This window comes from Sturnus vulgaris, chromosome 25 (assembly GCF_052056855.1).
Source record: "Sturnus vulgaris isolate bStuVul1 chromosome 25, bStuVul1.hap1, whole genome shotgun sequence".
Lineage (NCBI taxonomy): Eukaryota > Metazoa > Chordata > Aves > Passeriformes > Sturnidae > Sturnus > Sturnus vulgaris.
The window spans coordinates 3,182,153-3,196,710 of NC_142267.1; the positions used below are offsets into that span (position 1 = coordinate 3,182,153).

Below are 14,558 nucleotides of genomic sequence, written 5' to 3' on the forward strand. Positions count from 1 at the left end.
GGCAGTCCTATCAATTCAGATAAAACAGCTCTGTGTGCCTTCCCAATAAAAAGCTGATTGTGCTGGTGTCTGAATCTGGGCCACAGAATAATTCCTGATTAATTTTTCTTTCTAGAGAGCATCATTTGCTGAATATCACTTCTGAATAAAGGGAGGCAAAGTGCAGTTCTGCCCCTCCCTTGCTCTCTTTGCTTGCACAGAGTGCTACTACAGAGAGTTCCTCTCCCAGCTCACTTTCCACCTCAGAGTAAATCCTTCCTCCATCTCTGAGCAGCTTCAGGACAAGGGGCAGAGAGTGGCACACACACACAGCAAAGCTGTTCCTTGTGGTTAACATGGAAAAGAAAAACCCCAGCGCAGGGAATTCCCTCCTGCTCAGAGCCCAGCCTCTTCAGATCTGCAGTTTTATAGGATTTTTGCTAAATTAAATGAGAGTTAAGTGATGCAAAATTCCCTCAAGGCTCCTGTGAGAGGATCCTGTGGTGGCTGCACTGGTCTCTGTCTTCTCTTCCTTTCAGGGAACTCATCCTTGTGATGGAGCCTGGAATATCCACACCTTCCCCCAAAACAAACGAGGCAGCCTCGTGTTTCTCTTCCAGTTCCTGACTCTAATGGGCCATTTTTCTTCCTGCCTCACCCTGCCTGCTGATGACCTTGTCATGTTAAAGTGACACTGAGGTTATCCTGCTGATGGGTATCAAGCTGACATTTCCCATCCTTTCTGTCCGAGTGCCAGGCAGGGATGCATTCCCAGCCAGCCCCTTCCACTCCTGCCTCTCCCAGCTCGGGCAGGGAAGCCAAGCTGCCAAAAGAGAGAGGGAATTTCCCATTCCAGGCTGGGGGAATTGCTGGGAATGCTGCTCGTTGGGTGATTTCCCTCCAAGTGTGATTAATGACCTCTCCCAGCTCTCGCTGCTGGCTGGGGCTACACCAGGGCTGGTGCTGGGATGGTGAAACAGAGGTGGGAGTTTTGCACCTCTTAATTAGTGCTTTGTCTCAGTCTCTTCTGCCTTCACTCAGAGCCAGGATTAAAAAATACATGAAGGAAACGGATTTTCTTCTGTTCAGGCTTGGTTGTTTATTAAATCTTATCTAAAGTACAGAGAGTTCAGCAGCACTTCCAGCTACCAGCCAGAAGTGAGCAAAACTGAGACAGATCCAAGGTCTCTTAAAACTAAACAGTCCAATAGGGAATTAACACCTATATTATTTATACTTTTAACCCAATAACTAACTTCCCATGACCCTCAGTGTGACACTGACTGACCAACCAAAAACTACTGCCTGAAATCATGAAGAAGAAGGAAGATGAACAAAGAAAGAGACATCACCCAAAATCTTCCATCTTGTTCCATACCTATTACTGCATTATAAAAACCTCAAATTTAAAACCCTTCACCGTGTGAAATCACACACTTCTATTTCACTACACACCTGTGATTTTAACTCCATCACTCAAATTTTGGAAGCCTTCTCCAAGACCTCAGGTGTTCTCCTGGGGGTCAGTGCCAGAAAGCTCAAAACCCCCAGGATTCTGGGATCCAGCAGGATGGAACTGGGGAGCAGCTCTGGAGCTGCTGTTTACTGGGGGTTGGAATTTTGTGCAGAAATGTAGTGAATTGCAAGTTGGTTCTCATGCTTGTGATTGGACATGTGGGGCACTGGAACACTCTGAGAGAGCTCAGGGAAGTTGTGCAATGCCAGGGCAGAGGCTGCACTTGGCTTCTGAACTTTATTGACCCTTTGGATGTGGTAAAACAATTCATAATTCTTATCAGTCTATGTAGGCTGTAGGAAGAGAATGAAATGAGGTCATTTTTCTCTGCTCTTTCTCAAATTTTTAGCTGCCTAATGATTGCATTTAAGTAGGGTTGGAGGCTGTCATTCAGCACAGGGTTGTGGGAGAAGCCAGAGACAGCTGCTCTGTGTCTTGAGACCTGAAGAAGAAAATATTTTCCCTTGGAACATCTCATCCTAGACCTTCCCCTCGACACCTGTTTGCCAGGAGGGATGGAAGTGCTGAGGTTTTCCTCCTTCCCTGATATTGGTGCCAACCAAAATGCATCAGTGGCAAGACCTTGTCTGTGATGAAGGGAATTTTGTGAGAAAATATAAATAGTGTTGATGATGCCATAAAGGGTTGAAGGTACTGAACCTCTGCCTCTCTGAAGGGAGAAGAGAATTTCTGGAAAGGACATTCCAACAGAACTGAGAGACACCACAGAGACACCAAGAATGAGAGCTTGGGTGATGTTGGTCTTTTCCAGCCAAAGGGATTCTGTGATGAGCAGAACCTCACCCAAAGGGAGGCATCACTGGCTGGGGGTCAAATCATGGATAATTCCAAGGACTGGATTGTGTCTGTGCTGAATCCATCCCAGCACTCCTTCCCTTGGAGCTGTTCCCTGAGACACCCTGGGCACACCAGGTGTGGCTGCACACCCAGGTCTGAGTCCATGGAGCTGCTTTTCCATGGATTTATCTGTCACTGCCTGTCCTGGGTGGAAAAGCTGCAGTTTAGGATGAGCTCTGAGCTCCTGGGCCGAGCCCAGAGGTGCCCACCCATCAGCCCCAGTGTGTCAGTGCTGCCATGGAGGGATGATGCACAGCCCCTCTTTATTTACTTATGATTATTAGTGATCAGCTGAGCAAACTGGGGATCAATAGATGAACTACAGGGGAAGTTCGTTTGTATTATTCTGTCAATACCAAGGTCATTTTTGTAACTAAAAAGGGTCGAGGACAAAAGATGGATGGCTCGTGGATGAATTTAACCATCCAATCCATTTACATCCCCACAAACAGCCTGGCTTTATCTGTTAACTGAAACATTGCACTTCACTCCTCAAGATGATTTTTTGCTGGGATAATAAATAGCTCTGGCTACATTAAGTGATTGTGCAATGTGGGCCAGTGGCAGACAGAATTTAGAGCTGATGACCTTAAACTTCCACTCCACTCTGTTTTCTCTGTGCTTACAGTGAAGATGTGGCTGCTTTGCAGTTCAAAAGCACCTTGTGTCCAAAAATCTCATGTTTTATTTAATTTATTTAGCACAACAGTCTGTGCCAGGCAGGTTTCAGGTTGGAGAGGAAGAAACTGAGTAAATCAGATATCATTTAATCCTTGCAACTTCTGTTTTAATCCTCAAACTGCACACACTGCTCAGTGTCAGTAGTGTCTGTTTCATCTTTCCAGAAATCATCTTTACAATGGAATTTCTCTTTAGGAGAAAGGGAATTGGAGGTAATACTTGCAAGGGGATTTTAAAAAGAAAATCATAATTAATTTTTTTTTCCTTCATGTGTACTTCTACATATTTCTTTTCTGAGACAAAGTGACCAAAATACCAGATTTGGAGGTTTGTGTTGTTAACTGGGACTTGCTCTGCTTTCAGGGGTCACTGTCAAAGGGGGTGCAATGGGGGAATATTTACAGTGTAAATGTTTCATCTCTGCTTCTGGGTCCTTTAAAAACTCATTCACAGAATCTCAGGATGGTTTGGGTAGGGAGGAACCTTAAATCTCCTCTTTTTCCACCCCACTAACTCTGAGCAATCTGTTCATCCTTCAACACTTCCAGGGATGATGGGGTAACTCTGATTATTGATAAAGCCTATTTTTTATTAATGGTGGTCATGAAGAGCTGGTTCTAAAGGTGATGTTGGATTGCTGGGATGGAGAAAAAGAACAGCCAGAGGTTCCATGTGGAGCCATAGGAAAGGGAAAGGCATCTCCAGCTGGATCCACGGGCCAGGACTGAATGAACTCCATTTGATTTCAGCAAAACTGCCAAACTATCAAGTGAGTTTCTCATGCTCATTAACACTGGACTTTAAGAACCCGATAAGAATGCAATATAAAATCAAAGAGCCCCTAAAGACTGCAAGATTATATTTAATACTCTCCTATCACCAGGCCCTGAGTGCTTGGCAGGAGAAACGGTGACATTTCCTAATCAGTCCCCTCTCGTATTTGTCTTGGCTGGAAGTCTCCAGTCCTCAGCTCATTGAAGTCACTGCAAATTCTCTCCATTAGATCCTGTTTGACTTCCTGGTAGCTGCAGTTAACTCGAATGGCACAGAGGAGTTATGTCTAAAAATCAGTGATAAAAGTTGTGATACCGTGTATGGAAATCACAGCTTTGTGTTCTTTCTCAACGTCTTTGTTCTTAAACATCCATTTTTCTTCACATTATCTCCCCCTGACATTTCCCTGGAGTTTGCTCTGTGGGTACAAACACATTATTTCGTGCTAAAGGATGATTGAGGATGTTCCTTTCTTTTGAACCCCATTTGGAACAACCTGTCCTGAGTCACCTCTGCAAACTGCATTTTGTTCTCCTGGGATTTAGAGAACTGAGAGGATTCCTCTACAAAGCCATAGAGGACATGAGCAAGTGCAGAGGTGTTCCCTGCAGCAGATTTCCAGACATTTTGGGCCATGGATCTCTCCCAATTCCACACATTTTTCCCGCAGCACCATTCCATCTCTTTGCCCAGGCCTCCAGCTGAAAAATAAATGGTTATAAAATGAAAATGGTCTGTGGAGTGGCACAGCTTTGCAGGCTGTTCCTGGGCCACAAACCACAGCTTGGCTGCTCCCCAGTGTTCCCAATTGTGCTGGGGTTGCCCTTAGCAGTGAATGGTTGGATTTATTCTTTCCACTCTTTTCAGCCCGTGGTTTGTTCCTTGCCAGTCAGAGCTGTGCTCTTCATCCTCCTTCCCTCACCAGCAAGGAGAGGAAATTCTTCCCCTCAGAGAAGAGCTTTCCTCCCTTCCCTCTTAATTCCAGGCACATTCACTTCAAATTCCCAAGGCAGGATACTGAAAATTTCCTCGAGTTAATCGAGCTCACAGATTTGCTTACTATAGAAAAATGGAAGATTTTGGTAAATTATTGGCAAGAAAATGCTATAAAATCCCTGTATGTTAACAATAGGGCTGGAAGTCTAAATGTTTAAGTGCTGAAATGGTTTTCTGTGGGTTTCTTCCACGTCTGGTTTTCCTATGGATGCACATCAGTGCTGTGATGTGGCTCTGTGGGTTGTTAGCTGTGATTGAATTTATATATATATATATATACACACACACATATATGTATGAAGATCTTGGAGAAGAGAAGCTTTGGGGTGACCTAATTGGAGTTTTCCAGTACCTGAAGGGATCCCACAGGAAAGGTGGAGAGAGGCTGTTTGCAGGAGCCTGGAGGGACAGGACAAGGGGGAATGGCTTCAAACTGCAAGAAGGGATGTTTAGATGGGATATTGGGAAGGAATCCTCCCTGTGAGGATGGAGAGGCCCTGGCACAGGGTCCCCAGAGCAGCTGTGGCTGCCCCTGGATCCCTGGAAGTGTCCAAGGCCAAGTTAGATGGGGCTGGGAGCAACCTGGGACAGTGAAAGGTGTCCTGTCATGGCAGGAGTGGAACAAAATGATCTTTGAGGTCCCTTCCAACCCAAACCAGTCTGGGACTGTATGATAATGGATATAAAATTATAAAGAATCTCTTCCCTGTGGAATACCTCCTGTGGGTTTTGGTGCTCTGTGCCTGGGCTGGGTCCCATAAGATGCTTTGTGCTCCTGGCCTATGGCCAGAAAAGCTCTTATGTGTGGAGACATTCCTGGTTCTGTTCATCTCACTGACACTTCTTGCCTAAATACCTGACTGGGCCAGGGCCAGCCCCTTCAGGAGTTGGCAGGATAAAACTTTTAAGGGCATAATTAATGGAAATTATGAAGAGCAGCATTTGTAGTTTAATAAGAGCGTTGTCTCCTGAGCTGGGGTGGAACAGAGGTGCAGGGAGGAGCACTCGAGCTGCTGGACAGGAGAGCTTCCAGGGCTGTCCAAATGGTTCAACCTGCTCAGAAACCACGTCCTGGAGGTGCTGGGTACGGCTGGGTCTGGAATGAGCCCTGCCAGGTTACAGGGGCTCTGTGCTGCTCTGCATGTTGCTCAGGAGCTGGGCTGTGTGTGAGTGCCAGAGCTCTGGGCTGGGATTGTTGGGCTGTCCTGTGCAGGGCCACAAGCTGGGCTTGGATGACCCTTGTGGCTCCTTCCAGCTCAGGATCTTCTGTGACTTTCTGACCTGAGACATTTTTTAAAGCCACAAGAGGCTGGCAGGAAGGAGCTGTTGGCTCTGCAGGTTGTGCTGCTCCTGTGTCCATGCAGACAACGGGGCCATCACCTCACAGACAAGCAGAGTAACTCTGCCATTAACCCAGCTATGAACAGCACAAATTGGGCACAGCAGGGCCAGAGCCTCTGCTTTCATCTGAAGTATTCATGTGAATTTTTGTGCAAGTAAGAATTGCACACTAATTTAAGGAAAAAGAAGCGTTTTCTAGTTCTTTTTCTGCGTGGTGAGGCAGATTTGAGATGGTGCAGGTGGCACAGCCTGGGTTCCAGAGCTGGAACTGATGTCCCCAGTGCCCTGACCCAACTGGGAAGGGCCAAAGGCAAGGGCAGGTGCCCAGGCAGTGAGTGAAACCCTGCAGTGCTCACTTAGCTGTGGGCATCACTGATGTCATCAGTGGTGTGCTGAGCTCTTACTGAAAAATCAGATGATAATAAAGACCAAGTTATTGAAAGCAGTGCTGTTATCTCCCTCCTGGCTTCGGTGCAATTCTGGGCATTCTCTTCCCCTCCCAGCTCGGAGCAGATGTGGAAATACCTCTTTAAAATCCAGATTCAGCAGGGGCAGGTTCCAGTCTGTCATCTTTGCTGAATGCACCATGCCTTGCTGAATGCATCAGGCCATGCCTATTGAAGTTTGGGTTGGGGTTTTTTTCCCCAAATGACAGTTTATCTGAGCTGAGGGAATGAATGGATAACGTTACTATTTACATAAGCTCATTGTGATCTGTCTCAGTAATGTAATCAAATTAGGGTTAACTGCAGCTGGAGAATGCCAGCTTGTAAACTGTTTTTCAAAAAGAATCACATGGTGTTCCTTGACATGTTTAGTATACATTCAGGGGGCTCTGCAAAAATTCTAGCACATCCCTAACTGGTGTAACGGAGGCAGGATCCTGGTGCCACCAATTCCCTGAGCCCAGGGAAGGAAAGGCAGTGAAATCCCTCTCAGGCTGGGCAGATCCACCTCCAGCCCAGGCCCAAGGCACAGGCTCTCCTGACGTGGCTGCTGCTGACATGTTGTCTTTCCCCTGGCTAAAATCAACAGATCAGTTGATAGAAAAAGCATGTGGTGTAAATTGTGAGCACATTTAGGAACATCTGTGCTAAGTGCAGGAGTGCAGCCCACTGCACACGTCGAGCTCTATATTTAGTCTCGTGGCATTCACATGAGATGAAGCCCAGCCTGAGCTAAAATTACCCAATGAGCAGATTTTCAGAGTATCCTCTGTTATTCTTCTTAATAAACATCACATCTGGGGCTTGCTTTGCCTGGTCCTGCCTGTCCCCCCTAACCAGGAGGTGCCGTGGACATCCCAGTGTTGCATCACCCCCTTCCCATGTGCCATGGAAAGAGGAATCCTGGGGTGGGCTCTGCTCCAGGGCACCTGGTGTGGCTGTTGGGTTTCTGTCTGGTGACACAGGTGTCCTCAGGCGGTTTTTATTCCACGCTGTGAATGCAGCAGGACAGTTCTGAGGTTCCCTCCAGCTCCTAGGAAGGTTTCTGAAGGCTCATTCAGAGCCCTGGCTGGGCTAGGAGAGGTTTGGAATTCTGGCCTCTGCTCCTCCACAGACACCCCAGCAGTGCCAACACCAATCCAAGCTGCCAACCCGCTCAGCTGGAGTGGGAAAATGGGACATTCAGGACATTGGGCTGTGGGATGTGTCCAAGCCAATGCAAGTCTGTGGTAGAGCTCAGCCCACAATAACACCTTGGAAATCTGTTTTTAAAATCAGGTGTAAAGAAAGGATGAAATATTTAATCTAAACCACTTCCTACTCTCCCACTACTGCTGAAACACCTTTTCACACATGGAATCACAGAACTGTTAAACTTGGAAAAGACCTTTAAGGTTATCAGGCCAGTGCAGCACCACCACCATGTTCACCACTAATTGTCCATGCTCTGAGAGTTTGAGTGTGGATGGTTCCATCAAAATTACAGTTCTTCATGATATTGGTGTTTTTTTCCCCCAGAAGTTCTGTAATAGGTAGGAATGCCAAAAAAGATTACAGCAAATATCAAAACTCAGCCATTTTCAAATAGTCTGAACAAGCAGCAAGATCCTACAGACGATTTTCTGCAAAATCGCCATTTTTGAATACGGATGAAATATTTTCACAGAAATTCTGTTCTCTAAGAACTTTGAAATTCAGGATCTGCTATGAATTGATTGAAAAGGGGAATAAAAAAAGGTTTGAGAGAAGGAACTTGCCCCTTGAGCACAGCTCTGTCCAAACCAACAAAAGGAAGCTTGTGTTGGCATCTCGATTCCGACTCAGGAATTCCTGACTCTTAAGCCTGTTTATACAGGGCTCCACCACAGCCCAATTTGCACTTCATTGGAGTTTTCTTTCCCCTCCACGTTTATGGTGCTGCTGGACGGGTGGATTACCCACTCTGACTGCACACACTTCTCCGATTGTATCCAAAGGCTTTTTGCATGTAATAATCACAGGGAAGCGTCTTCATTTGCAGGCAGCTGCGTCCTGTGGATGTTTTGGAGTAGTTTTGCTTTTCTGTTTCAGCTCTGAAAGTTTCATGGCCTGATTCTCCAAAGCTTTTGGGGGTTGCTGATTCCTGGTGAGCGCACTGGGAGTGGTCAGCATTCCCTGGAAGCTTGGTGACATCCAGGACAGGCAGGGGGGATGTTTAACTCCAGTCATTCACGGGGATGTCAGGGTGTTCCAGGCTACGAACACAGAATTTTATGGCTCTGGGATTTGCCTCTTGATCCTATTTGCTCTCAGCTACTTTGGAAACCGCAGTTTCAACGTCCATTAGAGCTGGTGTAAAGCACGGAATGGTTTGGGGTTCTTCCCATGGAAACACAGCCCCTTGTTAGTGCAGCTGAGCTGGAGATTTGGCAACGGGCTGGAAATTTGTAAATCAGTCGATCTCACCTGGGCATGGCCAAAGGCAGCCCAGAGCTTCGTGCCAAACTCTCAGCTGCTAAAAAGCAATGAAGCCTTCCCTTCCCTTCCCTTCCCTTCCCTTCCCTTCCCTTCCCTTCCCTTCCCTTCCCTTCCCTTCCCTTCCCTTCCCTTCCCTTCCCTTCCCTTCCCTTCCCTTCCCTTCCCTTCCCTTCCCTTCCCTTCCCTTCCCTTCCCTTCCCTTCCCTTCCCTTCCCTTCCCTTCCCTTCCCTTCCCTTCCCTTCCCTTCCCTTTTTTAACCTCCATTTCCTTGCACATCCATCTCTGTTCCTTGGAAGATTTTCCTGCTCTTTGGCAGCCAAATCGCCTCTCCCAGGTCTGGGAGCCCTGTCCCACCCTGTCCCACCCTGGCCTTGGGTCCCTGTTTGTCCTTGTCCATCCCAGACCCCGCAGAGCTCCGGGACTGGAATTGGCGGCCAGGGCTCTCGATCAGCTCCGTTCCCGGTGTGTTTACCCTGCTGGGGTATCCAGGCTGATGCAAAGTTGAGGTACTTGACCTCCCCGAATGCCCACTGACCTGGAGCTAATCTGAGGTGGAGCACAGCAGCGATTTAATGACTTGTTCCACCACACCTCGGCTGGAGGGGGAATTAAAGAGCTCCCAGCACTGCACTGGGGGGATCCCAGGATCTGTCCCTGGCTCCAGAGGGACTCAGTTCTGGGAAGCCTGTGGGTGCCTGTCCCCTTGGTGCCCGTGTTGTCCACACCTGCCTTCTGGGATAGAAACCTACCCTTGTCTGCCAAACTTAAGGGAATTATTCACAGAAGCAACAGAAAACCTTAAAATATAAATATCAGTTGTGGTGAAAACCCCTCATTGAACTTCCAAAAGATCTGGGTGCAGTTGAGAGTTTTGGCCATTATTATCAATAATATAATATTTATTCATTCTCCTCCTCATCATCATAACAAAAACAATATTAATTTCTATTCTTTTATAACATTCTTAGTTGCAACTCAACTCAATTTTGTTTCTATTCTGTTTTTTCCTTAGCAAATACTGACTGATCCAGAGGTGAGCTCCCAGGAGGGCAATATAAAAAAGGTAGGACATGGCTCAGTCTTCTGGGAGTTGTTTTATTCCCTGGCTTGGAAATACACCCAGACACTTTTCCCTCACTTTTGAACCAAGGTGTTGATGGCAATAACGTCGTAAAAGTTTTCCAGTGTTTGCTGTTGTTTTTCTGGATTAAGTGTTGTGGTTCTGCTGGCGTATTTTTCTGTCTTTTTGTGATCCCGGTCATTATGAAAGAGAAAATAATAGTTTGAGGTGTTCCTTGATTCAGCTACAACACAAACAGCTGCTGGGCCAAAGTGAAAAACCTCATTTACCTCTTTTCCAGTAAAAGAAAATGTTGGTCCTTTGTTAAAAGTGCGAAATTTTTGGAGGTCACTTCAGCATGTAAATGTGGCTTATGTAAAGTCCAAGGCAAAAGGATAAAATTCAGCCCATGTGATGTATTAGTGGTGCTTTTCATCACGTTGTGGGGCTCGAACTGTAAGAGTGACCAGAGAAAATGTGTTCCACACTCAGCCCAGCTGCACAGATGTGCACACAGATGTGTGTGTGTCCCTCTGGAGCTGGGAGGCAGCCTCAGCATGGCACACTTGGGTAGCCAGGCTGCTGCTTGGGGTGGGGTTACCCTCAGAAGCACTGGAATGAGGTTTTGTTCCATGTGGATCTGTTGGTTACAGCTTTGCTGATTGAAGTGTTACCAGTTTGATTGGAGCCTCTCAATGGCTGTAGCTTGTGTGTCCTCACTGAAATAAGGAGCTGCTTGTGCCTCCTTTTATGTGCAACTGTCTTATAAAGGATGTTCACAGTCCTGTTCATGAAGTTTTTGAGAGTGAGAAATCTCTGAGGCTGGACCTTGCCCCAGCTGCCATTGCTGCTCATCCTTCAGGCAATGCTGCTTCTCCACTAAAACTAAAGGAATTCTCAAACTAAAAGGAATCCCTTGCTTCCCTCTGCTAGAGTGAAATGCAGTCCTTGCCAGGCTCTGGAGTCAGGCTGGGAAAAGGGATTTAAACACATGTCCTGTTCTATTTTTACCATGTTAAAAAATTTAAAAATCAGGTTTTATTTCTGAGGTTCCCAAGAGGAAACATCTCTGAGTGTGCTGTGACCTCGCCAGGGACCTGTGGCAACAGGGCTGAACTTTTTACCTTGGGCACCCCCATAACTCATGGGGTGTCTGTCCCTGCCTCTGTGGGATCCTTTTGTTGGACAGATGTGGTGACAAGGTGGCAGGTTCTCATTATCCCCACACACTTCCCACAAGGATGGAGGGAATTCTCCATGGCTCAGCTATTTCTTATTCAGTCTTTAATTAGGATATCACAAATGAACTCTCCATCCCCACCTCCAGGATCTGCATTACCCCAAAGAGAGCAGGAGTTGTGTGAAAAAGGGAAACACGAGACTGGCAGTTTTATATGTTCAATCCACGGGTTTATATTTAAACTTTGTGCTTTTATTTCAAGGGAGACTATTACAAAAACTGCAGGTCTTTGAAAAATGCCATGTCCTTAAATATTTCCCTGTGCAGCAGGTATAAAACTGGACAATTGTGATATTTGACAAGGGGGGAAGGCCTGGCCTTCCACTTGTGTCTTTTAAATGCATTGTAGAGAAGCACTAGTGGGAGTTTATGAGGTGATAAATTTATTGAAGGATGGGCAGTAGGGTTTTACAGCTGGGGTAAAGGAGGTCAGAGCAGTAAGGTAAAGAGTTCAAGTCTAAACTTTATGGCTTGTGAAAAGACTACTGCGAGACAGCTTTTCAGTCAGGAGAAAATGAAAACTAAAGAATGAGAAATCACTCCGGACAATTTTTGTAGGATCTCTCAATTGTTTGGAAGTAGCACTCTGGCATTTGGCTCCAGTGGCACAAAACCCTCTCGGGAGCAGATTTCCTTTTCCAGCCTCTCTAAATCATTCAGTTGTCATATCCCTGAAGACACAATAGTTGAGATTTGACTTCAATTTATTCCTATTCCTTCAGAGATGAGTTGGTGGCGAGAAGGTGACTGAAGACAAATGTAACTGGAGTGGGTGGCCTGATTTAAACTGGGAGGGGAGGAAATCGGAGCTGCACAGACCATAATTTCAGTGGCTCCTTTGACTGCTGCACCACAGGTTCAGAATTGGGCACTAACAAGAGATAGAAAGAGCAAAAAAAAAAAAAAAAATATCTGGAATGCAGAGAAAAATCTGTAAAACCAGGAAAAAGCAGGGAAGGGAAAGTGATGGCAGTGAGAGGTGTAGGGAGATGTGCAGGAAGCAACCTCTGCTTAAAACTGATCCTGGAACTATCTCTGTTCTTAAGCTGCCAGGAAAAAACACTCTTTTACATAACTTTAATGAACTGAAAGGCAGGGAAAAGTCTGAAGATGCAGCACAGCAGAGATGTTTTGTAGTAGAATAAAAGAGGCTCTTTTTTGGCTTGGAGCACAAAGAATAAGCATTTCCCACCATATCCAGTATTTTTCAGTTCATGTTACTGTTCTTACTGCTGGGACCACTAACACCACAAAGCTGATTTCTTTGTTAGTGGTTGTCTGACAAAAATAATTCAATATCATTAAAGGATTCATATCCAGGATCATTTTCTATATCTATGCTGTTCCATGGATTGAATTATGGTATATACCTAATGAGTTTTTCTTGTATCACCTTTGCTTGCTGATATTTAATTTAACTTAGACAAATCCACACGAGCTCCTCATCCTGTTTGTTTAATTTTAAATCATCAGTGGTGGAAGCAATATTAAAACAGGAAAGTCACTTATTTTAGTTATTTTAGTGACCTGAATGTGGACACTCAGAGATAAAAATATGAGCAATACCTGTGGGTGTATTGTCCCCTGTTCCCAAATGTCTTTTTCCCAGCCCATGTCCCTGCACTCTTTTTATTTTGCTTAGAGAGCAGCTCAGTGTCCTCTCCCCCTGAATTTTCCAAGCTTCTCCACTGCATTTAATAATTTGAACAAACACCTCGTTGTCATTGTCACTGTCCCCGTTGTCATTTTGCTTTAACTTTGAGCTGAAAGATTTCCACTTCCTCCAGCAGGAAGCTTGGCCTGTGCCCATTACACACCACTCTTTTTTTTTTTCCCCAAACAGATGCATTTCTCTCCCCTCCAAGGGTCACTTTGGAAGAGGGCTCCAGAATGCTGGGGAAGGATTCTGTGTGTGTGCAGAGCTCCCAGCCAACCTCCCTGGGCCAGGCTGTTTTTCTGACCATGGTGACAAGGGACCTCAGGGACTTCTCTCTTCAGTAGACTCTCTATTTAGTTTCTGTTTACTTAGAGGGAATAGCCTGAGGGGCTACTGGAGAGAAAACATCTGTGGGAGATAATCTATAGAGTTATCTATCTATCACTCTTGTCGACCCTGTCTCCCCTGAGAGCAAGCTGAGAGACTTGTAATAAAAAGGCATCGCTGAAGAGGCTTTAGGGACAAATAAAGAGACATGTTAAGGGCCAGCTGAAAAAGGATAGAAGACATTATTAAAGCTCAATAGCCGTCTTATCAAAATCCAATAGGATAGGCATTTGGCAAAAGGCTTTAAATTTATTCTTTGACTTTCTGGAGAGCTTGAATTTATCCATTAACAAGAATGTGCTGCACAGGGAGCGGGAGATGCTATCGGCTTCAAAAGGGTTGGATTCAATTTGGTATTGTGCAAAACACAACAAAAACTGAAGACAAAACCAATTTTCCCCCCTCCTCTGGCTGGCCTCATTCTTACATTGCCAAATATTAGAAGCTGTAAATATAATGCTGATGAGGCTGTGGAGTAAAAGCAATTTAAGCAGCACGATTATTCTGTGCTCACAAATCACACAGACTTATTTTTCAAAATAAAGTGAATTTTAGAAAACTGGGTGTGATTGGAAATTTTGGCCTTTTTAAACAGCATCAAGTAGCAAACAAGAAACCCAGATACCGGGAAAGCTTTCAGCTCTAAAGCAAAAGCAAAACCCCAACGAGCGTTTCGCTGCTGCAGATGCGAAACGGGATGGGGCCATAAATCTCCCCAGGTTTATTATTATATCCAAAATGCTACAGGTCACAGGAACCATCTGATACTTCAGGAGCGCATTGTTCGCGCGGGGATGATTGATTGATAATTATGATAATTTGCAAAATGATTATTTGGGTATTATGGCCGCGGCCTGTCCCGCCGGGTCGCTGTGAAGACATTTTCTATATCACGGGGCCGTCAGGAATGGCCTCTGGCAAGGAGGGATTGGAGAGGTCTGGCCGGGCTCTCCCGGCGGGATCTGTGGGGCTGATGAATGATGACCCAGAGGAGTAAGAAATCAGACTTCAATAAGCAGTCAGGAAGGTAGTTAGGGACGAGCAAGGGAACTGTTCACTGTCTTTTGTGCAGCAATTACCGGGCAGGCCAAGCCCCGCAGGCCTGGCAGCACAGAGAGAGAGAAAATTGAAGATTTGAGCTTGGTCTGCTCTAAGGTTCTTCCTC

General features: G+C 45.8%; 1 protein-coding gene across 4 annotated transcripts in view; it reads left to right on the plus strand.

Annotated features, from left to right (window-relative positions):
* PRDM16 (PR/SET domain 16) overlaps window positions 1-14,558 on the plus strand; it is a 290,814-nt gene that overhangs the window by 137,783 nt on the left and 138,473 nt on the right. For all 4 annotated transcript variants that reach the window (XM_088178594.1, XM_088178596.1, XM_088178595.1 and 1 more), the window contains one exon: window positions 10,062-10,112. In XM_088178594.1, coding sequence (XP_088034720.1) covers window positions 10,062-10,112 — 51 coding nt within the window. The remainder of the gene's footprint in view (window positions 1-10,061; window positions 10,113-14,558) is intronic.